At 48.8% G+C, this 26,085-nt stretch overlaps 2 protein-coding genes across 2 annotated transcripts in view; both read right to left on the reverse strand.

Moving 5' to 3' along the window:
- Positions 1 to 532: 532 nt before the first annotated feature.
- NRN1L (neuritin 1 like) lies at positions 533 to 3,444 on the reverse strand. The gene is made up of 3 exons (XM_065848622.2): positions 3,334 to 3,444; positions 1,042 to 1,201; positions 533 to 966 (listed from the first exon to the last, which is right to left on the reverse strand). Exons 1-3 carry the CDS (start codon positions 3,389 to 3,391, stop codon positions 693 to 695), a joined length of 492 nt encoding a protein of 163 aa, XP_065704694.1. The 5' UTR covers positions 3,392 to 3,444; the 3' UTR covers positions 533 to 692.
- Positions 3,445 to 3,872: 428 nt separating this feature from the next.
- Positions 3,873 to 26,085, reverse strand: part of EDC4 (enhancer of mRNA decapping 4) — a 35,109-nt gene continuing 12,896 nt past the window's right edge. Inside the window, exons 11-29 of the mRNA XM_065848322.2 lie at positions 25,520 to 25,622; positions 24,890 to 25,070; positions 23,071 to 23,143; positions 22,546 to 22,637; positions 21,707 to 21,903; positions 19,594 to 19,682; positions 18,648 to 18,801; positions 17,443 to 17,906; positions 16,122 to 16,223; positions 14,989 to 15,141; positions 13,572 to 13,608; positions 12,384 to 12,564; positions 10,300 to 10,455; positions 9,452 to 9,567; positions 8,601 to 8,766; positions 7,914 to 8,100; positions 6,985 to 7,204; positions 6,138 to 6,301; positions 3,873 to 4,816 (exon numbers count right to left, since the gene is read on the reverse strand). Coding sequence (XP_065704394.1) covers positions 4,624 to 4,816; positions 6,138 to 6,301; positions 6,985 to 7,204; positions 7,914 to 8,100; positions 8,601 to 8,766; positions 9,452 to 9,567; positions 10,300 to 10,455; positions 12,384 to 12,564; positions 13,572 to 13,608; positions 14,989 to 15,141; positions 16,122 to 16,223; positions 17,443 to 17,906; positions 18,648 to 18,801; positions 19,594 to 19,682; positions 21,707 to 21,903; positions 22,546 to 22,637; positions 23,071 to 23,143; positions 24,890 to 25,070; positions 25,520 to 25,622 — 3,028 coding nt within the window. The 3' untranslated portion in view covers positions 3,873 to 4,623. The remainder of the gene's footprint in view (positions 4,817 to 6,137; positions 6,302 to 6,984; positions 7,205 to 7,913; positions 8,101 to 8,600; positions 8,767 to 9,451; positions 9,568 to 10,299; positions 10,456 to 12,383; positions 12,565 to 13,571; positions 13,609 to 14,988; positions 15,142 to 16,121; positions 16,224 to 17,442; positions 17,907 to 18,647; positions 18,802 to 19,593; positions 19,683 to 21,706; positions 21,904 to 22,545; positions 22,638 to 23,070; positions 23,144 to 24,889; positions 25,071 to 25,519; positions 25,623 to 26,085) is intronic.

The raw sequence follows: 26,085 nt of genomic DNA on the forward strand, positions 1-26,085 counted from the left end.
ATTTCAACAAGTCCCACTCGGACCTGGATGAGAGCTTCATTTCCCTGTTTTTTCACCTATATCATCTCAGCTAAAACACCCATCTCTTCCCTGCAAACAGCAATTTCCTTCATTACCATTAATAGGACCGAACATAGCAGGATCAAAATACAAGTGATGGAAAATAGGATTTCACTCAGAAAATTGTCTGATGCTGCAGGAGTTGCTAATCAGTGGACAAGCTATCTGTGTTTTCTTAAATAAACCATTTGAGCCATGTCTAAAGGAAATGTCCTTTATGCCTGGCCTTGAAAAGCAGCTGTCAGGTGATGGCAGAGCGGTGGGAATCCCCAGTATAGCCCTCCCTGATGCCATTGGGGTCCCATGGGCTGCCTGGTGTGGCTGCAGCGGATGCACCGGGGTCGCAGAGCTGCAGACCCCCCCGGTGACCCTCCCTGGGGGCTGGTCCAGGCAGCATCTCTCCTCCAGTCCCCGGAGCAAACCTGGAGCTTGGGAAGGGCATGAAGGGCATCGCACAGCAGAGAGGCAGGAGAAATGTAAAAGCGTCTTTTAATATAAATATAAATCCATCTGAAGGGCTCCAGGAGGGGACTGTGCCCTGCCAGGGATGCCCAGTGGGCTCGATGGGGACCATGGGTGTCAGTGCCTGGGGACCATGGGGCATCGGCCGGGCACCCCACAGGCGGGCAGGGCTAGAGCCGCGGCAGCAGCAGTGGCAGGGCCAGCAGGGCCAGCAGCCGGGGCCGTGGGGGGGCGGCCGAGCCGCGCAGCGTAGCCTGGTTGGTTTCGGCGGCCGGCGAGCCGCGGGCGCTGGCCAGGCGTCCCCGGGCGCTGCACAGCTCCTGCAGGTTCCCCTGGAACTGGATCTTGCGGGATTCCTGGCGCAGCGATTCCCAGATGGTGGCTGCTTCCTCGGGGCAGTTCGACAGCACCTCGGTGGCGCAGGCGTGGAAGTCGTCCCAGGACCTGGGGAGAAGGGTAGGGGTGAGGGGGACCGCTGGTGGCCGTCCCGGCAGCTCCCCCAGGGACGGGGACACTCACTTGCAGATGGTGTCCAGCTCCTGCGCCTCCTCGCCGCCCTCCTCCCGCTGCTGCCCGACACTCTCGGCCATGCTGTCCCCCAGGCTGATGAGGCAGCTGGCAAAGCCCTTGTAGATGGTGTCACACTGCCATGCCATGCTGACGGGCTCCTGGCTCGCGGCTGCGGGGGAGAAACAGAGCTGAGCCCTCACGGACCCCCTGACAGCCACCACCTGCCTGGCTCAGGGGCAGATGTCACCAGGCAGGAGAGACACTGGGTTCCAAAATGTGGCAAGTGGTTGACACCCCCTTCCACATCCCACCAGAGCCCCCAACATCCTCTCCCCAGGCACTCAGAGTGAGCTCCTGGCCCGGGAGTCCAACACGGCACAATGTGATGACCCCGCAAGCGATGCTGCCCTTAGCCACAGGGGACAAGCGGTTGCCGGCCGCTTCGCCTTGAGCCTCCCGGGCGCTCCCCGGAGCCATCTGTCTCGGCTTTTATCCCCTAACAGCAAAGATTAATTTGTGACTACAACAGAAACAAACAAAAAAATCCAAACAAAAGCAAAGACTCGACAAACTGGAGGCCCTGCAGTGCGAGGGAAGGGGAAGGAGGAAGGGGAAAGGGGGAAGGAGGAAGATGAAGGGGAAAAGGGAAGGGAAAAGGAAAGGAAAAAGGGAAGGCGAAGGAAAAGGAGAAGGGGACGGAAAAGCAGAAAAAGAAGAGGCACAAGTGCAACTCCAGCTGCTTCACCCTGGGAATCCCCAGTTCCCTGCTCTGCTCCACAAGGGATGCGCCACCAGGACTGGCTGAACCCCAGTGCTGGCCATGAGACGATGGGTGACAGGGTGTGTTAGGGATCACTACATGGGTCATGGCCAGGGGGAAGCCCAGAAAGAGCTGGTGTGTGGCTGGATCACAAGGAAACACTGTGTGGTTGACTGGGCTCAGCCCCAGGGGTCCTGCAGGGCCATGTCACAGGAGCTGCAAGATTTTTGGGATGCTAAAAAAGCATGAGGACTGTCCTGGAGGGGTCCCCTGCAGGAAGAAGCCCTCAGAAGCAGTTGCCGAGGCAGCCAGGATGTCTCCAGGGAGCTGTGTGCCATGCCACTGGCATCCCATGCCTGTGCCCCTGGAACAAGGCCTTGAGTAAAGTGGCTTTGGCCAAGACTAACAGCAGGACAAGCCTCAAACCTCAGCCCATCGTGGAGCATGGTGGGTGTTCGTTGCAAGAAACACCTTTACCATATCACTGAGGAAAGTCTTGGATTGGTGTCAGCCACGTGGGTCACAAATACCGCAGGTATCAATGGAGAAAGCTGGATCTGTTGCACCTCTTTTGACCCAGCCAGGCAACAAGCACATGTCCAGTCAGCCCATGGACACGTTCACTGGTCACAGCAGCAGATGCCTTCCCTCAGCTGGCTGGTCCTTGCCACAGGCTGATTTTCCACCCCCGGGGCTGCTCCAGCGCCCAGTGTGAGCCCTCCCCTCCACCCAGCTCCCTTGGTGCGAGGCTGAGCAGGGCAGGCAGGGAGGAGAAGTCAGGAGAGCAAATCACCTCTGGTGAGGTGGGAAAAGCCTGTCCCTGGCTCTGGCAGAGCAAGAGCCCCGAGGAAAACGCATGGAGGGAGTTTCCAGGGTGCTGCACAGCATGGCTGGCTCCAAGTGAGCACTGATGCAGCCATCCTGCTTCTGGGGAAGAGCCTGAACCACCCACCCTCAAAGCCTGAAAACTACCCCAGGCTGGTGGTCTCTGTCCTCCACCCTCTGTGCAGCACCAGACCAGATTAGCCCCCAGGCTCCTGCATCCCTCTTTGGGATGTCGCTGGACAGCACTGTGCCCGGAACCGGACGGTGTCTTCTCTTGGCTCCGGGAGGAGCAGAACGTGGAGGTGGCACATCGGTGGTGACAAGATGCAGGATCGAGCGTTCCCCAGCGGGAACCCTCCGAGCCTCAAGTGAGGAAGGGCAGGCAGGGGGTCGGTGGGCAGGGCTGACTCGGGACAGCGCTCCGAGCTGGAGAGCCGGACCCGAGGACCAACCCAGCCGGGGCAGAGGGACCCGTGGGCAGTGCTGCAAATCCTCTTTCCTCCTTGCCCAGCACTGCAGGACGGGGTGATGATGGATCGCTGAGCCTCGGAGCAACCGGGCACCCCGCTCCCCGCAGCTAGAGAGCGATGAAGCCGGAGGTCCCGCTCCCACCCGCCAACCTCCCCCACTCCCCGCAGGGACAGTCCGGGGATGTCCGACCCGCAGCCCCCGGCACGGAGCGGCTCCCGGGGTCCCGTTTCCCCGATGACACTCACCGAGGTGCAGGAGCAGCGGCCACACGACGCCCAGCAGCCGCCAGCAGCCGCAGTCCATGATGCGGACCCCGCCGCCGTGTGCTCCGTGTGCTCCGCCGCCAGCGGCAGCCCCGGCCCCGCCGCGCCGCCCCCAGCCCCACCCCGGCCCCCGCCACTCCCAGCCCCGGCTAAGCCCTCCCTGCCCGCCCCCGCGGCTGCTGGAGGAGCCACGGAGCGGAACCCCTAACCGCGCCGCGCCGGCGGGAGCAGCAGCAGAAGATGCCTTTGCTGTGAAAAGAATTAGAGCAAAGCCCCCCGGCTCTCCCAGGATGGAAAAGCGATACACTTGCTCGGACTCACCCAGGAAAGCTCCAGCAGAGACTCGGGGGAAGATCTGGGAAAAGAAAGAGGATCCCAGCCCCTTGCCTGAGGCTCCAACCCACAGAGCATTCCAGGTCTGGTTCCAAAGGCTACATAGTCTTCCCTCCATGGTACAACAGACACAAGTCCCTATGTTTTTTCTCAAAAAGTTTATTGAATTGTTCTCAATGTTATTTCAAAAAAAAAAAAAAAAAGTTCAAAATTTAGATAAAAAGAAAAACCCTGGTGTAAAATCAAAACTAACATCTGAACCATGGGCATGCTCTGATACACAACAGAACCGATGGCCCCAGGGGCTGGCACAGCTCGTGTTGCCTGACCATCCCCACCCAGAGCCCCTCCTCGGGTCACTCCAGTGGCACCTACACACTCCCCCCCTGCCTGCACCCTGTAGAACAGGCTGGGCATCGTGCAGAGCGGATTTGAAGTTAATGAACCCCCTTCTCCCTGCTCAGCCAACATCCTCCCAGCTACTCACCCCACCAGTGGTGACCGTGAGTCCTTGACTAAAATACAGGTACTAGTTTCTGGTCAACAAGGAGCATGTGTCCCCAGTAGCCCCCTTGCTCAGGGCTCAGCACACACCTCCCTTCTCCTCTGCTCACAGCAGCAGAATCTGAATTAAAGGGGTAAGAAATCCACCAGCTTCTGCTGAATGCAGCCTGGACTGCCAGCCAGGCCTCAGGGACGGATGGGCAGGTGAAGAAGAGACTTAACTCTCTCAAAAAGAGGCTATTTAGGAAAAATAAGCCAAGTGAGCGTTCAGTGACTATTTGGAACTATACACAGACGGCGTTTGCCTTAGAGACATCACACATATGTTGATAGAATTCCTGGCAAGAGCTCTTAACACAAGCCATACGTGGTTAGTAACTACTGGATCTGCTGGGTAGGCTTCCACGGAGCAACCCAGAAGATAGCCAGGTCCTCCTAGGACATGCCGGGGGTGACCAGGCCCTGGAGCATGATCATGAGGCGACGGGCAGGCTTGCTCAGCGTGTTGTGGGGTTCCACCTGGAGGAACTGGAAGAGCTTCTGCCGCACCTGGTTCATGACTGACCCCATGTGGTCTCGGGTGATGGGGTCACTGTGGTCCAGGTGCATCACTGCTTCCTCCAAGTAACTGAAGGAGAGAGACCAGGGTTAGAACCAAACCCAGCCTGCAATCCCAATCTGATTCAGTTCATTTTAGCACCGAAAGTGCACGATTCTGCTCCCCCACCCACCCAAACTCACTGCAGTATGTTCAACCATCAAAAAATAAATGTTACTGACTCACAGCAGAGCCCACCGCTCCCTTCTTCAACACATAAGGGCAGCCCCCAACCTGTGCAACACAGTCTGGCTGCATGGAGCAAGAGGCCCAACAACCAGCCAGAGCTCCCTGCAGAGCTGGAGGTGGCATTTGGCCACGGGCCACGCCTGGTCACAGCTCTGTAGATATTTTCTTTGATGCCTTTTTAGCATAAGCAGAATTAGTTACTTATTAGACAGTAAAAACGCTCAGCAGTGAGGCTTATTTCACATAGGGATGTATTTAAGATCTCCTCTCACCTATGCAGGAAGGGGTGGGGGAAGAAGAAGAATTTTACCAACAAGCTGTTCTGAAATTCAGACCATCCATAGACTTTCAAACCGCAGCCTGAGCACTGCAACATGCTCACTGCAAATGGTTTTCACTGACAGACCAGCTTGAACTTAATAGCGGCAACTTTAACTCAGGTTAGCAGCTCGTCTGTAACTTAAAGCTCTTTTTCAGTTTTGCTATCTTGTTTTATCCCTACTGTTGAGTTAAAAACTCAATTTAAGTAATTTTCCATCCAAGCCACAGTCAAAACCTGCAGGTACCTAACAAGTTAGTTTTTAGGACAAATAAAGGGTTTTGACTCACTTACTAAAAATGTTCATGGCAACTATCAGTACAGTCACTATTTTGTCACAGGAGCTTTGCTCAGAACATCGAACCCATTACTTCCAGCAGCTCCTGCTGCCACTTCCCACTGAACCTGTCTGGTAGTCACGATGAGAAATTGCCGAAACAAAGTCCAGTGACGAGTTAAGAACAGAGGACAGAGTGCATTTGCTCCAGATACTGAGCTGCTCGGGAAACATGGCACTGTCCCTCCTTCTGCCTCCACAGGGGAATTGTTCCTTGGCTTAAGGAAACTGCTGCACAGACCACAAACATTTACAGACTACAATCCAGGAGAAACAGCACCTACAGCTGGGTACCCATTCTATTACAACCTCTGGGCAGCAAAGCTTACCATGGCAATGCCTACATCCTTTTTCAAGTCACTAGCGGTTGTTTGCAAGCCAGTAACAGGCTACAGAAGCTCCAACCTTCATCAAAGCGCCACATTCCACTTCCAGGCAGTGAATTTAAAGCCAGAGCTTGGAAGAGGTCTGCACACTTTCAGACCTGGTGCTCTGATCATACTCACTTCAACTTCAGTTCTGTACGAGTACCCAGATCCGAGGAGAGCTGTTGAATGAGAGAGAGCAGCACAGGCTGGGACAGCGGGCACGGATGCTGCCCAAATACTTGCTGAGTATCCACGGTCTCGCAGACATACAGGACCAGGTTGAGATCAGCTGCTGTTAGAGCCTGCAAAAAAGATAGATCCAGAAATGCAGATGACACAACAGCAGGTGAGGGACACGGGACAGAGCTGCCTTGGGGCAGCTCAACAGCCTCCTCTGGGAGTCAACGTCTCTGCAAACCCTGCTGTGCCTGCAAGCAGGACTGTGTTTAGGCTCAGTCTATGCTCACAGGACACCTTTTCTAAGCTGAACAGACCACAACCAGACAGAGGGGAGCAGGTTACAGGTGGCAGCACGGAGCATGGCTGTGTTTGCATCCCCTGCCAGCCCACTGGGAGACTGTTGTTATTCCCAGAGGAGTTTGCAGCAGCTCAAATGGATCTGCCTATGTATTCAAAGACAAAGGCAAGGTCAGGCCCCAGCTGGTAGATCTGCCTGGAGAGGCTTATGAAGCTGTTGCTCTTTGGGGGTGCACCATGTGCCACCACTGATGGCAAAACGCTCTGGTTTACTGGAGCGGTGACACTGTCCTGACAGGGCACCAGCAAGGAAATCATGGGACTTGCACAGCTCTGGCTCGACCTGCATGAGAGTCCAGCTGCACCCCGGGAGCAGTGAGCTGCCACAGGTCTTCTCAGGCAACTCCTGTGTGAGTTGTAGGATTATGTCCCCAGCTCAAAGAGCACCTTTTCCCCCCACTCCACTCCCCAACAAGCAGCGCTGCACACTACCAGGCAGCCTCGGTACCTGCTGGAAAGCTTGGTTGAGGTGTCCCTGCTGGAGCAGCTGAAGGATGTGAGTTTGCTGTGACTGGAAATCCAAGTGAGCAGAGGGGATTGGAGTCCCGGCTGCAGAGCGCATTGCCTGGACGATGCTCGAGGTGACAGCTGCTTGCTGCTCCTTCATGGCCAGGCTCACTTCTCCTTTAATGACTCTCTGCACCTGAGCCAAAATAGACTCCTGCAAGCTAAAAAAAGGAAAAAAAAATAAAAAGCACAACAAATGGGCATCTCTGAAAATCAGGAGCTGAAGAAAAACATTGCACAAAGCTTGTACTAGTGAGAACGCACAGGCTTGCTTGCTTATTGCACTGTGTTAATACAAAGAGTTAATACAAATTGCTCTGAGACACAGGCATGAGAAATATGCTGCGTGAGGTAGCTCTGTGGCCAACACCAACATGTCCCAGGGTGCATGTGGAAGATGTTGGGTTTCTGTGCAGGAACTAAGTCTCTCGTTGTACAGCACTCTAAGTCTTTAATGTCTCTGGCTTACAATCATGGGTACTGAGCTTGAGGTTCAGCCCTCAATGGGCCCAGTTTTCTACATCGGATCTGTTAGATGCAGTTCCCTTGCCTGCAGACGACACCTTTAGTATGAGAACAAGCTTCCACTGAGCTGCTGACTTCTCCACACAAGATCAGTTCATAGCATAGGCTCTGCTGCTGTGTGTCACACCTTTTCCCCCCATGGGATGGATCTTCCCCGTTTATAAAGGATAAAAAGCATCCAACTTGCTCTACCACAGGCGGAACAGCAGGACTTCCCTGGGAGTGCACACGGCCCATGCGATGAGACCAGAATTTAGACTGGTAGCATTCCTGGCAAGTCTGCTCTGCATCAAAGACCCTAATGGGCTCTTACATCTCTCTCCACAAGCCCAGCTGCCAACTTACTTGCCCACGATAATATGCAGCTGGTGCTGCACCTCAGCATGGACGCTGGCTGCGATGGTGGAAGCCAGCTGCTCGGTGGTGCTCTGGAAGGTGCTGATGAGCTGTCGAAGCTGATTCAGCAGCGGGTCCCGGGCCTCCTGTTCTCGTACCTTCTTGTTCTTCAAGTGATTCTCAAGCTGCTGGATATCTGCAACAATGAGAAAGGAGGATGTTTGTGCCATTGGTACCCACAGAGAGAAATTCAGCTGACAGGCTCTACATGTTCTCCAGCAGAATAGCTTACTGAGCCAGCGTACGAGTGCAGGAGAAAGCGAAGAATACACTAGCCTTGCTTTGACTGTGTTACACTAACCTAGGAACCCTGCTTTCAGCCTCCCCATCACGCAGGATTACATGACACAGCAACAAAACCATGAGCTCTCTTGCAACAGACCTTTACAGGCGCGGTTTGTTCAGGGCAAGATAAAGGTGAGAGTGAGGGTACTTTATTTCATAAACAGTGTCAGTTGTGATCTGCATTAGTGATGGAATTCAATGCCAATGCAGAAACACAAGGAAGATGTCTAGGGAAAAAAAAAAGTCTGCAGAGGTCAAAAATCTGTATTTAAAAATATTTTATGAACCTAAGAAAAGGTCCACTTGTTGTCAGCCACTAATGCAGAGAAAACTTGGAGAAAACCTACTCACATTCCTGTGTGCCCTGCTTGAAGGTGTCATTGATTTGCTGGAACATGGACTGGCAGCTCTTCTCGAAGGCCGGCAACACGACGCTCTGAAATGCTTCCCTGTAAGCTGACTGGATCGGCCCTTGCAGGGTATCGGCCGTTGCTCTCACAACACTATCTGTAAGGTTCTTCCAAGCACACACAGAACAGATTCCAGAAAATTAACAACAGCCTGCTGCAGGATAAAGATGTGAACAAACACTGTAGGTCCCTGCAACACACCCACACCAGATAAGGACAGCCCAGTGTTAGAAGCCCAAGTCTTTCGGCTGACCAGGCTGCACCGTGACTCCAGGGGTCAGAGCACCTGCTTGGTGAAGGGCTGCCCGAGAGCTTCACCATTGCCTTGGAGTTCAGCTGCAGAGCAAGGGAAGGCAGCACAGACAAGCAAAGCTCCTTTCCCCTTCCCCAGCTTCCCTCCCACAACCCACCGTGCCTCCTGCCAAGGTAACAAGCTTCTCCCTCCTAAACAATGTAGAAATGGAGAACAGAGTAGAGCACGGAAGAACCAGTTAAACTTTCACCACTTGGCTGATTGAGCGGGCCCTAAAAACCACTGCTGTAGTGAGAATCTCTGCTCTAATAGAAAATTAACAACTTGGTAAATGAAAGAAAGGGCTAATGAGGCAAAGCAGGCAGGGGAGTACACAACAAGCTCACTCTCCTGATGAAATCAGAAAAGAGCTTTAACTGTTGGCAGCTAAACTGACCTTACATGGAGATATAGGTCAGAGGAGGAGGTATGAGGAGCCACTACTCAAGCAGGTGACAACTCAGTGTCCCCAGGAAAAGCTACAGGCTGGTTCTCCTTACCTTTGATTTCACTAGCTTGGTGATACTCTCTTTCAGTGTCCCCTCAACAGCAGTGAGCTTGGCAGTAATAGTGTTACTTAGCTGGCCAGCGACAGGGTCCATGCTCTTGGAAATGCCTAGGCACAACACAAACGTGTCAAAGTTGCAGCTTTAAGCCTGGAGTCACATTTTAAAAGCCAAAAAAGGAGATGGAGTCAAGCTCTTCTTGGATAGGACACAGCGAGGGACAACAGTCACAAGCTCTGGCTTGGAAAGGTAAGGCTGGACATTAGGAGAAACTTTTTGCCAGGAAGGTGATACAGCTCCGGAAGTCACCAGAGAGGCTGTGGAATCTCGGCTTTGAACGTTTTCAGGACTTGCCCAAAGTCATACCTGAACTGATCTAGAATACTGGATAGCCCTGCTTCAAGCAGAATGGTGGACACTAATAGCTGCACAAGGCTTTCCCACCAGCATTTATTTGAAAATTTCCTTACGTGGATGGTACCCGTGCAGCAAGGACAGGCAAAGACAAGTTTAAGTTTGCTCCAGTCAGGTCTAAATATTTCCAAACTCATTAGCATCTTCTGCCTTTATCCACCAAACATACCTCAGGAGCTTTATGGATTACGATGGGAGGTCAGACCACACTCTCTGGACAGGCATCCCCTCTGGGAGCCTCACACTCCTTCCCAGTCACAACTCCTCACCCTACAGTGAGGCCCTCAGCAGTTTAAAGTGCAATGAGTAGTCTTCACATAACCTAACTCCTACTTCATACAGCGCCAACACTTTGAGGCAGGATGCTTTCGATCCCCACAGGGATAACTGTAGGGATCCACCTTCAAAACCAAGGCAGCACCACTCACACTGGGGTACGGTCTTCTTCATCTCCTCCCGAACGGTCCTCTCCAGGCGGTTACACACAGCAGTGGAAAGGGACTGAGAGAGCTGCTGAGACAGATGCTCCTGGAGCTGCCCGTTGCGCTGCTGCCCTTCCGTCAGCGCTCGGTCTAGCCTCCTCTCTAATGAGAACATGTTAAGGAGCACAAATAATGCATTTCCTCTCTACTCTCAACACTCCTGTCCACAAAGATGGACACTAGCCTCACTGCCAGAGGCTCAGTGAGAGCAAATCTGCAGCTCTGGTGAAAGAGAGGTCTATATAGCATTGCTGATGTGTTTCTGTAAACAACAGCGTGCTCTTAAACAAACAATGAGGGTGAGAGGAGAGCTCTGGAGGGCACGACAGAAAAGTCAAACAGCTAAAAGAAGCTCGGCAATAGTGCTCCCTGCATATTTTGGGTTAACTTAGCTGCCCCGTAGGCAGCTCAGCCCCACACAGCTGCTCACTTGTTCCTCCGCAGCAGGATGCGGGAGAGAACAGGAAAGGTAAAAGTGAGAAAGCTCACAGGTTGAGACAAAGACAGCCTAACAGGTAAAGCAAAAGCTGCACGTGTGAGCCAAGCAAAACAAGGAATTAATTTCCTACTTCCCACCGGCAAGCATGTGTTCTGCGGTTCCCAAGAGAGCAGGGCTCCATCACACCTAATGGTGACTCGGGGAAAAATCTGGCATCACTACGAACATCCCCTTCCTCCTCCTTTCCCTCAGCTGCTACTGCCAAGCCAAACATCACACAGTGTGGGACATCCCTTTGGTCAGTCAGGGTCAGCTGTCCCAGCTGTGTCTCTTCCTTACTTCTTGCCCACTCCCAGCCCACTCGCTGGTGAACAGCACGAGACGCAGAGGCGGCCTTGACAGGGTTTAGCAATAGCAAAACCATCGGAGTTATCAACCTTGTTTCGGTCACAAATCCAAAACATACCACCATAGGAGCTGCTGTGAAGAAAATTAACTCTATCCCAGCCAAAACTACTACATAACAGCCTAACAGCCATAAAAAGCAAATTGGTAAAAACATTTCTAGAGGATGGATTTGGTGGGCATATAAGATATAGAGCATGGGAGCAAACCCAGGCTTAATAAAAGCTTGTCATACCTCATGAAGCAACCAAGCTGTCTCAAGGAGCCAACACACAAACACTGAGATGCACGTGCATCTTAGAAAACAAAAACAACAACAAAAAAAGCCCAACAAAACAGTGAAAAGACAATTCAACTGCTGACAAAATTCAATGCAGATATGAAGTTGTGCAGGTAGGGAAATTTATACTAATACTACAACATAGCTCTAGACCCTGAACTTCAGTAGAAAGTTACCTGAATTATGCATGAAAATATCAGTCAAAAAGAAAAATCCAAGACTAATTAACAGAGAAAACACAAATAATTGTCATCTCAGAAGAGTGGTTTCAGACGTGAAACAGGAGAGAGCTACTCAGTTAGGGGAACATCACCAAATTCAGCGCAGCAAAAAATGGACAGGAACTGACTACTAACACTACAATAAAAATAACTGGATACCAGGTTTGAAAGCACCAAAATAAAGTACTTTTCAGACAACACATAAAGGACCTGACGACCTCCAGATGTGTATATGGGTACAGACAAGATAATTCTCTGTTCAGCCATGCAGTATGGCAGCCAGATGCTATTCCTGGTGCAAGTACCCACTTGCCTTATGGAGCAACAGCAGGAAAGGACTGTCCCACAATTACTCCTGTGCAACTGACCACTGCCTGACATAGGATAAAGCGTTCGGTGCACCTCTAGTCTACTCCAGCACTGCAGCACTTATGGTCTTAATGGTCAACTAGAAGATACAGTGGCATGGAGAAAGTATCAGTTGTTCTGTTTTATTTCTGTATTTCTTGCCCTTAGAAAGGCACCAAGAGGAAGTGAAACAGTCACATTGAAGCCAGGCAATTTCACTGTACCGATGGCACATGCCACCAAGGTCCCTGAACTTTCTCAGCTTTCCTCACACCTCTAGTCTGCCTCACAGCCTTCCACCCCTTTGCTCCCATGTAACATTTGCAAACAAGGATACGCTCCTGCTCCTGCTGGGAGTCGATCACCCTCTCCACGTGGCCCATCAGGGAGCTCTGGATGGCATCCAGGTGATCCGTGAGTCTCTGCAGCAGCTCCATCTGGTTCTGACGCAGCTCAGAGAGCTCCCGCTGTTGGCTCCTCAACATGCACATCAGCTCATCCTGGAACTCTGGTGTCATCTGTGCGAGGAGAGGACAAGCTTTAATTTCTAACAGGACTGGAGGTCACTCAAGCTTTCTGCTAGATTTTAAGTCAATCCCTCTGCCTAGGACTGAAGCATAACATGAAGCAGAAAACAGGGCCAGCTTGATACCCATTTTCTAAGACATCCACCCCAAGGAATAAACTGACAAAGTAAGGTACATGAAGTTCCCACATGGAATTCATAAATGGTTGCTTAGAATATCCTCAACTGTTTACATTCAAAACCCTCTTCAAAGTTCTGGTATCTAAAAGAAAACAAGATAACAGATCCTACTCACTTTTGGCCAGGTACTGAGAGGGAACGTTTAGGCCTCTGAATGAAAATATTGACCTCAAACAAGTATGAAAAGAGCTGTGCCATCCACAGAGTAAGAAGGAGGTTCCCTAGAGCACTTTTTCAGATCTTTCACTTATTTATGAATAACCAAACAACTGGAGAAATATACATCTATAGTTCATTGTCTCTTCACCTGCTGAAAATATCTAAAGGAGGAACAGACTCAAGGGCACTTTAAGAAGTGTATGAAACTCGGCTTGAGAGCATTTTCTGCCAGATAAAAAGGTACAATCAACAGGGATAAGAAATTCCAACAGGCCAGTCCCACTGTGACCCTTACTTTGCTGGGAACACCCTATTCTGCTGCAGACACACATGAGTCATCTCAGCAGGGAAGAGGAAATGAGCAGTAGCGTCTTGGCTGACCCAGGGCTTGTGAAAACCCAGAAATGTACAACGATATGCAAAGGCGAGAAGGAAGCCACCAGTCTGAACAGCACCGAGCAGCTCCTTCTCTGCTACATAAGTCAGAGAACAGAGCAAAGCTGAGCTCAAGCACAGCCTCGTCTCAGCCTGCTTGGGCACAACAGGGGCCCATGGCACTCCAAGAACTGGGGTGAACTTTCTCTCAGGTCTTCAGTAAGACAGTAAATAGAGCTGAAGCATCACACCCTTGGGACAGACTGCAGAGCAGCTCTGACTCACCTGGTTGTTAGATGATCTTGGTGACTGGTTCACGTCTCTGGAAATAAAAAAACGTAGTAATCCAATTATGTCAATTAATTGCTCTTATTATCCAAGTCTTCTGCCAAAACAGATCACATATTTTATGTTTGCTTTAGGTTTTACACTCCAGCTCATACGTCTGTTTTGCCTAATAGAACACAAAGGGTGAGGGGAAGGTGATGAAATCCCAGTCCTTGCAGCACTGTGACTCCATCATCTGCACTATCCGCAGGCCCCAAGCTCCTTACACCCTCATCCCTTCGAAAACAGGAGATTTGAACCAAGTCTTAATAAGGACTGGTACAAAGATCAATGCGCACTGATTATTCAGCTTTGTCCAAATTCAAAGGCAGGGACAGTTTTGCTAAACCACTTTCAAAGGTGTCCTGATATTTTACAAAGGAAAAACAACTACCCATTTGTTAAATACAGAATCTAGAATGATTCCAGCTCTCAAGGTGAACAAACTAGCAATGCATTCCAGCATATACAGCAGACTTAAGAAAAATCACTGAACTGATCCACTAATATTGCATGTGTTCATCAAAGTCACAAATTTATGAATATTCAAACACTGTCAGAAGGAAAATATACATTTGACATTCCCAGAGAGCATCCATTCAGCAACTTTAAAAGGTCTGAGGCAGGAAAAAATGAAAGGTTTTTCTGAGGTTAAGAGTTTCTGGACCACAGCCAGAAACCTAATGCCATAGCCCATCTTTGTTGTAATCTGCACAGCTAGAGATCCAAATCATGGAGTTATGGGAACATGAGAAAGGGACAAAGAGCCCTGTTCAGAACTTGTGCTGCTCTCCTCACATTAATGCAGACAGATTAGTCTAATTTGCCATGGACAGACCTTTCCAGTCATCACTTTTCACTTACAAGACATATGGGCATGATTAGAAAGACACAAAAGCAGCAAGTGGGTAACAAACGATGGATATCGTTGAACAAGGGCACTGTGTCAGTGTTCAGAAGCCCATTAGAAATGGAGACTATGGTAAGCAGTACCCAAGCATTACAGTTCCAAAGAAACGTTCAGTGAAACTGGCAAATGGAACCAATGTCCCCCCCACAATGTGAAATTTACCTCCCACACATTCTTCTGATGCCCAGGTTACATTCTGGGTTTTGAGTCCCAGCTGGAAAGGTAGTACAGAACCTACTCCCCGACCCCTGCATGGCAGGCAGCATCTGGTACCCAGCAACGTTTTCTGTGGTGTTACTGTCATTTGCAAAATGGGGTGAGTGTTGGGAGCACCTGACCACAGCCCAGCTCAGACCCTGGTTTTGCTGCTAACAGCAATATCAAGTTATGGCCCTGGAGAGGGAAGGTGTGCCAATTTGATGGGTTGGCCCCACAGCCACCTGGATCTTGGCAAGCCCAGCGTACCCGTCATCTTTCTTGCCCTTCCGCTTCAGCTTTGGGGAAGCCCGAGGGGACACCTTGGTTTTCCAGTCCTTCACAGGTAGCCTCTGCGTAGACGCTTTGGCACTGAATCCACCTGACGTAGATGCCAAGCTCGCAACTTCATCATCATGGTCACTGCAAAGGAACAGCAGGGGAGAGGACATCACTTGCAATACTGGACAGCATCAGCCTACACTAATAGGATGGGATTAACACTCTGCTCTTCATCCACACACCAGTAGAGTCACGCAGCTGAGGTCACCTGCCACCATGATCCCTAACACAGAGACCTCTACAGAGCTCAGCACATGCTGCTCTATTTTCATCCTGATCTGCTCAGGCTGAGCTCAAGCACTGCACAGCAAGAGCTGAAGGGTCTCTGTATTAGGTACAACTGTGATCCAGGCAGTGTGGCGGGATGATGCCTGTTCTTGCTGCATAAGCACACGAGCACATAAGCCCCAGGACGTGACGCTGACCACGCAGGGGACACAAGCTCAGTATATCCTTAGAGTTTTACAGACAGAAAAGCACATAACACAGTGAGTATTGCAGGAACAGAGGAGAATCAGAGCCTAGGAAGTGTGTGATCCTCAGTACCTTGGAGTCTTTCAGCTGCTGACCAGCCATCCGATACAGGCTGCATGTTTTAATCTGAATTAAGTGTGGATTATGAATGAACACTCAGCAGTCATGCAGGGCTGAGTTGCCAGGCACACAGAACGTGCCCATGGAACTTTAGGGTGTCGCATGAACGAGCAAAGACATCAAAAGCAAGACACTAACTCCTGAGATACTCTCACTACCTTATTTAAGGCATATTAAGGTATTTGGAAACTGGTCCCATAATAGGTTTTCACTGGTAATTAAACCAAGCTTGTCCACGCTCTAAGAAACAGAAGAGTCAAACCATTCCCTGCAGAGAGTAAACTGGACAATGCCCAGAGGCCAATCTTGCAATCAGCTAAAGTCATCAGAACACTGCAAAAGCATTAAGTCAGGAGACAAAGCAAAGACATTCACCCCACGCGTGATGGCTTGCTGGGGACAGAAGCGCGAATGCAGCCTGAACTGAGTCCATGCAGGGCGAGAGAGGGGGCTGAGCACTCAGGTACCTTTGTTCGGCACTAGCATCCTGGCTGTCGTGCTGCAGCAGGTGGTAGCTGTGTCGATGATAGGAGGAGCTCTTGTGCTTCTCTTCAACCTCATCCCTTGGGCTAAAGGAGGCAAAAAAAGAAAATATCACAATGAAAGTCTCTTCAGCTTGGGTATTTGCTCACTCCACTCCTCATGGGAGATCCTGATAGAAGGTCTAAATCAAACAAAAACCCCACACCTGTGTGCACAGATTCAGAGAGTAGCAGGTGTTGTTGAGAGGTACTAAACACTTAAAATTTCTCCATGTGTTTTTCTGGAGACCTTAGGAAAGGAGAAGCTATGCTTCAGGCACTAACCAAGGACATAATCCCTCAACAGACATGCAAGACTGGGAAGTCCCTACTCAGAATGGGTAGTACAGCACACTCCAGTGGATACCATCATCTCGGCTTTGGTTTTCCTTGAAAAACACAGCGCTTCTCAGTTCCTCCAAGCATCTGAGGAGCACAAACAGCGAAGGTGTGCCAATTTGATGGGTTGGCTCCACCAGACAGTCAGAGTTTCATAAAGATTTTGAAAGCAAATTGCATACAATTCTAAACTTTAAACTAGCTAGTCTTGCTCTAAAGGAAGGTGTTTGCAGGCTCTCGTGGTGCACGCAGCCCTGGCCTAGGTGGACTCTGGAGGTGCCAGCTCCATCTTGCTGTTCCCATCTCACTACAAACCACTAATCACACTAATTCTGTGATGAATCCTAGAATGGCTCCCAGCATAATGGTTTGCTTCTCGGAAGAAGGCGTGTGGGATGTTGCTCCCTTTTGCACGTCAGCTCCACAGAGACACTGCCATTCATTTCCTGACTTTATTTATAATGCTAGCTGCACAAAGCCAGTCACTAAAGAGAGAGATACACAATTAACCTATAATCAAACCTGTCAATTAAGTGCTAATCAAGTCTTTCAATAAGAGCATGCAGGAATGCATCACCTGAGGCACAATTGAGCTTGCACTGGTTTTGTTTCCAAACTACAGAAAAAAAAAAATCCCATTTCAAGTCTCCACTCCAAGGCGAACATGAAGTAAAGTAGACTTTTCACCTTCTTAACAGAGAAGCTTTATGCTGCAAGGGGTATGACAGAGCACCAATTGTTAGAACTGGCCTAAGAAGTCCAGGACACAGCATACAAAGACCAGGCACATAGGAAGGTTGAATCATCAGATCCTTTACAGAAAAGGATGGACAGACAACTATTCCGGTTTAATTGCAATGTAAGAGCTTGCCAGCAATTTGACAAGTGCAAAGAAATCACCCTGAGCAAGACAAACCCAAGCGATTACCTGTCTGCCATGCTGTTCCTGGTTTCTCTGGTTATGTCAGGAGCTGCTGGCCATGGCTGACTCACAACACTGTCAGAAGATGCATTTTCCTGAGTTAAAGCAGTCTCCAGTAATGATGGAGCATTCAGTCTGTCCACCTCCACTGGAGGCATGTCCAAAGAGTGGTGGCTGTGCTCTGAATTGTGCCGGTTCCTCGGAGACAGCAAATGCAAGGCCGAGGCAGCGGATGCCATACTGTCTGCGTGATGATTGGGCTCCAGCACCTCCGCAGGGAGCCCAGACGGAGCTGCTGCAAAGCTGCGTTGCAAGGTCTCGGAAGCAATCTCCGGGATGTCTTTGGACATGGCTGTGGAAGCAGAGGAAATGACGTCTGGCGAGCGCTCACGGGTGGGAGAAGCCTGGGGCACCACCAAAGGTTCCACTTCCTGCAGTTCCAGTGCTAGAGAGGAGTTTCCTGGTGTGACCTAAATACAAAAATCAAACAAGAGCCTTCAAGGTAATGTGAAGATGCCCCAAGGACCCCTGGTACCTTACACCAACCACCTCTGGAAACAGATGGCTGTATCCTTTCCTGATGTGATCCCTGTGCTCCTTCTCTGTTCAGCAGATGGAGAAGGCCCCAAGACTTGTAATGGACTCTTAGCTGGGCTAACAACACACTTAAACCAGTGCTAGTCTGGACACACGTTCAAAAGAAAATATAACACCAGTTCTACCTCCCTGCTCTGCTCCAGGATCCCTTCTCTTTGAGGGAAAAAGTGAGTTTTAACATTTAATATCTCCTAGACTGATGTTTACTTCACTTTCAAGCTTTGATCATAATCTGTTTTACATCACACCTGGAAAGAAAAATTTAGGAATAGCAAATGATTGTTTCTGACCCATAAGACCACCAAGGAAGAAGAAACATTTCCAGGTAGCACCATCTACTAGCACTAAGGTTGACAGTTTCCAACCATTGTGACAGTGAGAGCACAGGCTAGAGCTGCCTCTAGTTTTCAGAGACACACTGGCTTATGCTGAGGTCAAGCTCCCTTAACACTGGTAAACCTGGCTGCAGATCTGGGCCAGCAGCTGCGTTTTTCAAAGGGCAGATGCTGGCCCTGTTATTATCCAAATAAGTGTAATTTCAGCTTGTGTAGGCCCATAGAGAAAGGTTCCTTGCCCCGTGAGGAGAAGGAAGTGAGCAGCATTTGGAGCCTTACTGGAACAGGTGCCTTTGGTGCTAGCTTGTCAGGGAGGCCTGGGATAAGAACTGAGTGGCTTCTAGGACTAGTCTGGAGACTGCTGCTGCTGCTACTCAGCGTGAGGCTGGTGTCCAGCTGCATCTTGGGACTCACAGTCAAGTCTTCTGATGGCCTGAAGAAAATGGAGACAAAAGCAAATCAAGCAGGGCAATCTAATTATACAGATTTGCATCAAACACTCAAAGTGAGGGGAGAGGATCCTCAGCTCAATGGAGGAGCACAACCCGAACTTCACTAGCGTTCTCCAAGCTCTTAGCTCTTTCCATTATGGTCATCCACCCCAACAACTAGTACCTGCATCTCCTCGTGTCCATACAGTACAAAAAGAGACCAAGCGGAAACAAAAAAAACCCAGAGGGGCACCACATTATCTTAGAATTCAAGGTGTCAATGAGAAAAGGGACTTCTTATGTATTCAGTTCACACTGTAGAGAGTTTAGGGAGAAACGGGACACTACGAGATAGGTCTTTGTCCTTTTACCAGCCCCCAAAACCAAAGTTTCCATCTGTTATGCAGCCCAGCCCACCGCGACACTAGCAAGATTTCCCTAACAGTCCCAATTACCTCCCTGTCTTTGGTGGCTGCAGTGTTCTCTTACCTGTAAACAACGGCAGCCCTTTGGGAGAAGCATGTAAAGCAACAAAACTGAGATGCAATAAGAGAATCCCTATGAGGCACAAAGGAAACACTGTTGTTGGCTCCTTGGATGACAACAGGCATGCTCCAAGCTGCATTAGAGACGCAAACAGCTGCCCATATAGGGACTCCAGGGCTCAGGCCAGTTTCTAATTCTGGTTACAATCTCCTCTCCTACAAGATACGCTACAGCTCTGCGCCACACTGAAGGACAGTATCAGTTCAGCTGCAGAAATTAATATATTATTTAATTAATGATCTATTTACCTGGGCATAGAGGCATCTGTGACAGAAGTGCTACTCATGGCTGTGACTGCAGTCAGGGAGCTGACACTGCTGCCTGGAGACACAGCGATCTACAAGAAAATACACACTGGTTAGGATGTGACAGAAAATTTCAACAGCAGAACTAGACCTGAGAATGCTGGCTCCAGAATTCCTAAGGAGTCTTTGGCAAAGAGGGAACAGAAAAAAACCAGGTCGAGTTGTATTGCTAGAGTGCTTGGCTCTTGGTTGAAGTCAAGCCCCAATACATCCTCATTATGTGAACCACAACCACTTCTACTAAGCAATTGCTTTCACCCAAAAAATGACATTCTGCAGGGTTGGGCACCAGATCCCCATTTTGTTCTTCAAGCTAGTGCTCTTGTCAAGGTCTGCTAGCACTAGCGAGGCCAGAGTCTGTAGAAGGTTTAGTCCTGCACTGCTGACAGCTGGAAGTAAAATGCTCCAACACACAAGAAGAGGTATTGCTCATCAGCTAGCTGGCTGGCAGTGGCGAGCACCAGCAGATACACTGCCCCCCACCAAGAAACACCTACAGAGATCAAGACCACCAACTTAAGCACACAAGTACTCCACTGGGAAAGCCAGTCTGGCCAAGCTTCTTACACTTGACACTGTTTATGGCAGAGAGCAGACACTGAGCTGAACAACTTCTCTCTACTGCCTTGGGACAACTTTGCTACCCATCTTCAGGCACAAAATTCTGCACTCAGCAACTTCACTAGCAACACCAAAACCTTTAGAAGGAGTTTAATTTTTCCTTTGCTCCTCAAGTTGTTGCTGGAGTGGCGCTATCTCATCAGTCTGGTCAGTACTAACTCCATTTCTGTGCTGCCCACCTGCATGCAGGCTCCTCCAGCACACGTTCAAGCTGTGGTGACAACCAGACGTTTCTGCCTCAGGATGTGCAGGTGGAACACTGCTCACAAGCACTCTCCTCCTGTGCAAACCGTATGAGCATGGCAAATAACTGCTGACAGCCCATTCTGCACAGCAAGGCGGAGAAAACACAAACACCACAGATTCTCACAAGGGGAATCCATACCTTGTGCTCTTACTGCAGATCACTGTATTTAAAGCACGGGCTTTTAAAAATGCTTTTAAATTTATGTCTACTCCCATCCTAAAAGCACATGGAGAAAGCTACACAGTCAAATTCGGTACTCAGCCACAGAAGCAGTCTATAAAGCAAGAATATCTGAACGGATTTAAGAAAAACTAACATGACACTTGAATGCAGAATGGCCAAGAAACAGTGAGGTCCTGAACTTCTGCTGGTTGGCATCCCCAGGAAGGGGCAGCAGACACCTGCACTGACTTAGACGGATGCAGTTGCCAGTGCCAGACAGCCTCCAGAAATGCCCGGCAGGACCCAGAGGTGTGTGGTGCAGCACTGCTGGCCACACACGATAAAGCATTGAGAGGAATTCTATGTTTTCAGAGCTCCACCAAGGAATAAAAGCTTGTTATGGCTCTTCACCAAGACACTTTGCTGTCCTTCACAGAAATTCACCAAATCCTGAGGAATGTTTCACATGCTTCCTGATACCAAAATTCCTGGCACAAGCACAGAAGAGTTGCTTTCTGTACAAGTCAAGGCCTGTTGTGTTAGATTACAAAACCCCACCAAGCTACTGGACTGATGATTTGCAGATCTCATGCAGAAAATGTTACAGTCCCATCTACCCACCTGATCATTTCAGACACACGTTCCCAACAGGATCCCATCAGACTGGATACGCAGAGATGGCATATTTTCTTCTATTATAGTTAGATCACAACCCCAAACAACATGTGTAAAACAGTCTCCCAGCTTAGATACAGTTAGTTAGCAAACCCACATTTCTACACAACACAGCTACATCAACAGTTTGGCAGCTAAACACAGCACTCACAACACAAGCTTAGGCCAGCTTAGCTTTCTGGATGTGCCAGCTTGTCTTTATTCACTTTGGCTACTTGCACAGAGCTTCCTGTGTTCTCTGCATTCAGCTTCTTCAGCCTATGAGAGTCATTACCGCCTAGAAAAAGTTCCCAAAAGTACCAAAATCCAAGCCCACTTCTTGCACCACCAACAGTGCTGCTCTCTGGTTACCTGTTGGAGAGATGCACTCGGTGTCATGAATGCATCCGGAGTCATCAACTTAGGTTTGGCATCATTTGAGAGAGAGAGAAAATCTGCTGGTACAGGCAGATCAGCGATACGCCGCAGGTCTGGTTGAGAGCCGTGCACGGATCCTTTTTCAGATCCCAACCCTTCTGTGCTTAGATCAGCCATGTGATCTGGAAAGGCTTCCAAGGGAGAAAAACAAATCCATTTATAGGAAGTTCCCCCAAAAGCTAAGAGTTTAAGCTATGAATTTATGCCATTGCCTCCCACACTGGATTCCAAAAGGACAAGCAAAAACCCTGCTAACCAGAGCTAAGAGTAAGGCAAATCTTGTGTTGCACTTACTCTTTGCAGGCTAAACAGTGCATGTTATCAGGCCTTGATAACAAGAGATCCAAGCTTGCTTTCTTCTCTAAACGCAAAGCCAGTTTAAGAGCCACATCCCAGAACGGGAACGAACTAAAGGACCAATCTACACACAGCCCAGTCCCCTCCACTCCCAAAGCTCTGGTGTCACTCTAATCTCTTCCACCTAACAAGAGACAAACGTCAAGTTTCTGACACAAGTGCCAAATCACCTAGAAAGGTGAACTCGAGCGTGCACAAAGCATTAGTGCTCCTTGCCTAACATGTCCCCATGCTCCACACTCACACTGGGCTCTAATCAAGTGTCCTGTTTCACAGCCAGTCCATATTCAGACCCCTTTTATGCAAAGACACCACTCTATTACAAAGAGACGCCCAAAGCTGCTCTCCTGCTGCCCCCTTGCAACAACTTTTAAAGGCTCAGAGATGCTGAAAATCAATTTATTGCAAATGCTCACCAAATTCGTCATGAGAGCCATGGGAAGGCATGGATGCACTCATGTCAGGGCTATGAAGAGGCTGAAATCTAATCTGCACATCCTGTAGAGCCCTGAAAAAAAGAAACAGGCATCTTTGATGAGTTTATGAATCACCAAGAGAAGTCTAACACTTAGAAGATTCCTTTTCATTAAACTGATTCCATTGGAATATGCTTTAGTTTTCTGCCCATGACGGAAGAAGCAGAAGCTGATCCTCATTCAGCCGTGTCATCCACTTCTGGCACACAATGCATTTCAGAGATGTTTCCCAGCACTTATGAGCACAACTGTTTAAGTCACTGCTTACTCATGGTGACAAAAATACCAGCTTGCCACAGCACTGTTCAGGACTACTGCCTGATAAGGCCATACTGAACACACTACAGCTAGAGATTTTTACGGGATCAAGCAGTTTTTGTTATGAGCAAAAGGAATCTGTAAGTTAAATTTCTATAGGTCAGTGCAGGATTAGGATGACCACAGACACCTATTCTGCATACTCACTTGGTGTGCACACAGAAGAGTTTTATCAGCACGCCTGCTGCTGATTCAACAGCCCCGGCTCCCTGAGCACCTTCTGTAAATGAGGCAAAAGGAAAATATGAAGTTGGATAGAAACTGCAGACAAACTACTAGAAAAACATCACAGTAGATGAACCAGAGAACCATCACGATACAGCTTCATCACTTCTCCAATTCTCAGACAGATTCACCCTATTAAGGGCAAGTGTATCCTCCACTTCCTTTACTTTGCAATGAGGGCAACCACATTTGCTCTAATCCAGTCAAATAAGCCTCAAGAAAGAGGGGAGAAGAAAGATATCTCACTAAGTAAAGAGGAGGAAGCTGCCATGGATTTGTTCTGACTGTTGAAGTGACTAGTTAGATACATTTTAAGAGAGAAACACCAGCTTACATCATACAGAAGTTCACCACCTGTATCAGTCTCACTGCCAACAAAGTTAAGGAGGCTGAGTAGAAAAGATAAACCTAACTCCCCGCAAAAAAATATATATTAGCCATTTCTATGTGAATTGTCCTAAATATCTGAGCAACAATTGGAGACCTGAAGCTCCAGTCCCAGTCTGCTCCTGACTTGCTACACATAGCTGCCATTTTTGCTTCTGCCATTTCAGAGCATTGCCACTAATACAGACAACATGAATTAATTATAATTATGTACAAGAAGGAGTATAGGGGAGCACATAATTCCTGGACTACCACTACAGCTGTATCTTTCTAACAGGAAATACATTAACATCATTCAAAGATCTTTTCAAATTTTACCAGCGGACACGTAGGAGAGTGGGAGCAAACCAACACTTGAAGAGAGGCAGCAATCAAGGAATGTCTACATGTGACAGCTCTCCACAGGATTCACTGTCATATTTAGTGTAGTAACAGTCAGAAGAAGACATCTCATGTGTTTCTCCTCTAAAAAGAGAGCTAGTTATTCACTTCCACTGCAAGAAGCTCTGTGGCTTGGGAATATGCCTTCCAGATGTGATGAAGAAGAATCCCACCATTTTGCTCAACTCAGACTGCATACTGTCCTCACATCTGTCACAGCTCTGTCGGCATGATTCAGAAGCAACCAACTGGTTTCCTCAGACCACGTGCTCACACCTCTGATGTTTAATTACACAGTATACTCAGACAAGCAGTCACACAAATATATTCTGCCAGTTATTCCTTTTGCTTCTGTGAGCCTGCATCAAACTGTGCTGGAGGGAGACAGGGTCCTCTGCTGCCAGAGGAAGTCGTCGTCTGTGTTCTGCTGGGACAATGACACTATACGATCACAAAAGCACTGCAGCTCAGGTACGGAGCAGCTAATCTTGTACCTTAACCAAAGTGTCACTTGCGGGCAGTGAAGTTCATACAGCCCTGGAATACCTTTTTAATAACAGAAACACCTCAGAAGAGTTTTTGTGTGCTAAGAGGCAATGGCTACAACCTGGATTAGGAGGTTCAGGTTTGACATTGAGGAATATTTTCTTTAGGAAGGGGTGCAGCCCTGAAACAGGGCACCTGAGCAGAGACAGAACTGTCATGTCTTGGGGGTCTTCAACATGCAACTAGATGAAGCCACAGGTGACTCGATCAGCCACCAGCAATAGCCCTGCATCAAGCAGCAGGCTGGACCAGAAACATCCAGAGATCCCTTATAACCAACTCTACTGTGTTCCCCTGCGGTACTCCAGCTGCAAAGGATGTATTTCATATGGACTAAGAGAAAAGAGCCAGACTTTCATGAGAAAGCCAAAACCAGTTAGGAAAGAAATCTTCAAGTCACAGCAGCAAATTTATTTTCATCACCTACCTACACATAAGTTGTCATTTTCCTCTTCTGCTGGGAGCACTTCGGTGTGCCTTAACCGGCAGCGGCTCACTGCCTGGATGCCAAAGCTGAGCACTGGGTGGGTAAGGAGGAACTCGGAGATGGAGCTGAAATAAGCTTTTCCCTCCTCTTGGTTCTGCATCAGCTCCATCACATACAAGACCTGGAAGAATCAGAAACAGTAAGTCACTGAGCAACTGTGTGGACTACAAAGCTCAGCAATGGAACGAGATCTGGAACAACTGAAATAATGTGAGAAATAAAGCCTGGGCCATTTAAATTTGAAACAAAACACCCAGGGGAACCACAGTAAGCACACATACTATCCCAGTTGAAGTTGGTGAGGAACACAATCCTACTGTGCCAGGTACAGATGTCTCCAAATGGGAGTTTTACTTTAGGGTGAGAAATCATCCTGAAGCCTCCTCACAATTAATCAGGTGAATTTTTACCATTTGTCATCTTATAGTAAAACAGCCAAGGCAAAGTTCTGCATTTTTAGCTATTAAAGTGCAAATCCCAGACCTAGGTAGCAGAAACAGTCACACAGATGGTTAATTTCTCCTTCTATCACCATTACTCACACAGGCAGCAATAAAATGAATCACCTACTTTTCTTTGCACATCGCTCAGTATCAGATATTCAGCAGAGAGGTCCAGGCAGACTTTCAGGCTGGGAAGAATACTCATGGAGCTGAAGATGTCAGGAGAAAAGCTATATCCACAAACGAGAGATGAGGGGGTGCAGAAAGCAAGGCAGATTAGCACAACCAGAACGACTGCCATGAAACCGCACTGTTACAAAAAAAATCTTAAGGAGTTTACAGCCATATTACAGTGCAACCACCCACTAGAACAAAAACATTACTGTGGAAATCAGTGCTGACTTCAGCTAAAAGATCAGCAAGGAGATCACACAACAGGATCTAGATATAGATTCTGAACACTTAAGCGAAAGATGACAGTTTGCCATTACTTAACATGTTCCACATTCATAGCAGGACAAGAGCCAATACTACAGATTTAAAACCAAAAATCCACCAAACCAAAATAATCCTTCCATAGGTTCTGGACCCTCTGTAGTATGAGGTGGAAAAAGCAGCACTAAGCTGTATGCTGTTTCTTCTCTTTTTAAGAGGGCAATTCAGAAGTGAATTGCATACATACACATGCATGTG

The sequence above is a fragment of the Patagioenas fasciata genome, chromosome 13 (genome assembly GCF_037038585.1).
Source record: "Patagioenas fasciata isolate bPatFas1 chromosome 13, bPatFas1.hap1, whole genome shotgun sequence".
Taxonomy (NCBI): domain Eukaryota; kingdom Metazoa; phylum Chordata; class Aves; order Columbiformes; family Columbidae; genus Patagioenas; species Patagioenas fasciata.

Coding starts and splice junctions, on each gene's coding strand:
- NRN1L (XM_065848622.2), bottom strand. CDS start 3,391: ATGGACTGCGGCTGCTGGCGGCTGCTGGGCGTCGTGTGGCCGCTGCTC. Junction 1,202..3,333: donor GCCGCTGCTCCTGCACCTCG/GTGAGTGTCATC, acceptor TCTCCCCCGCAG/CCGCGAGCCAGGAGCCCGTC. Junction 967..1,041: donor GAGCTGGACACCATCTGCAA/GTGAGTGTCCCC, acceptor CCTTCTCCCCAG/GTCCTGGGACGACTTCCACG.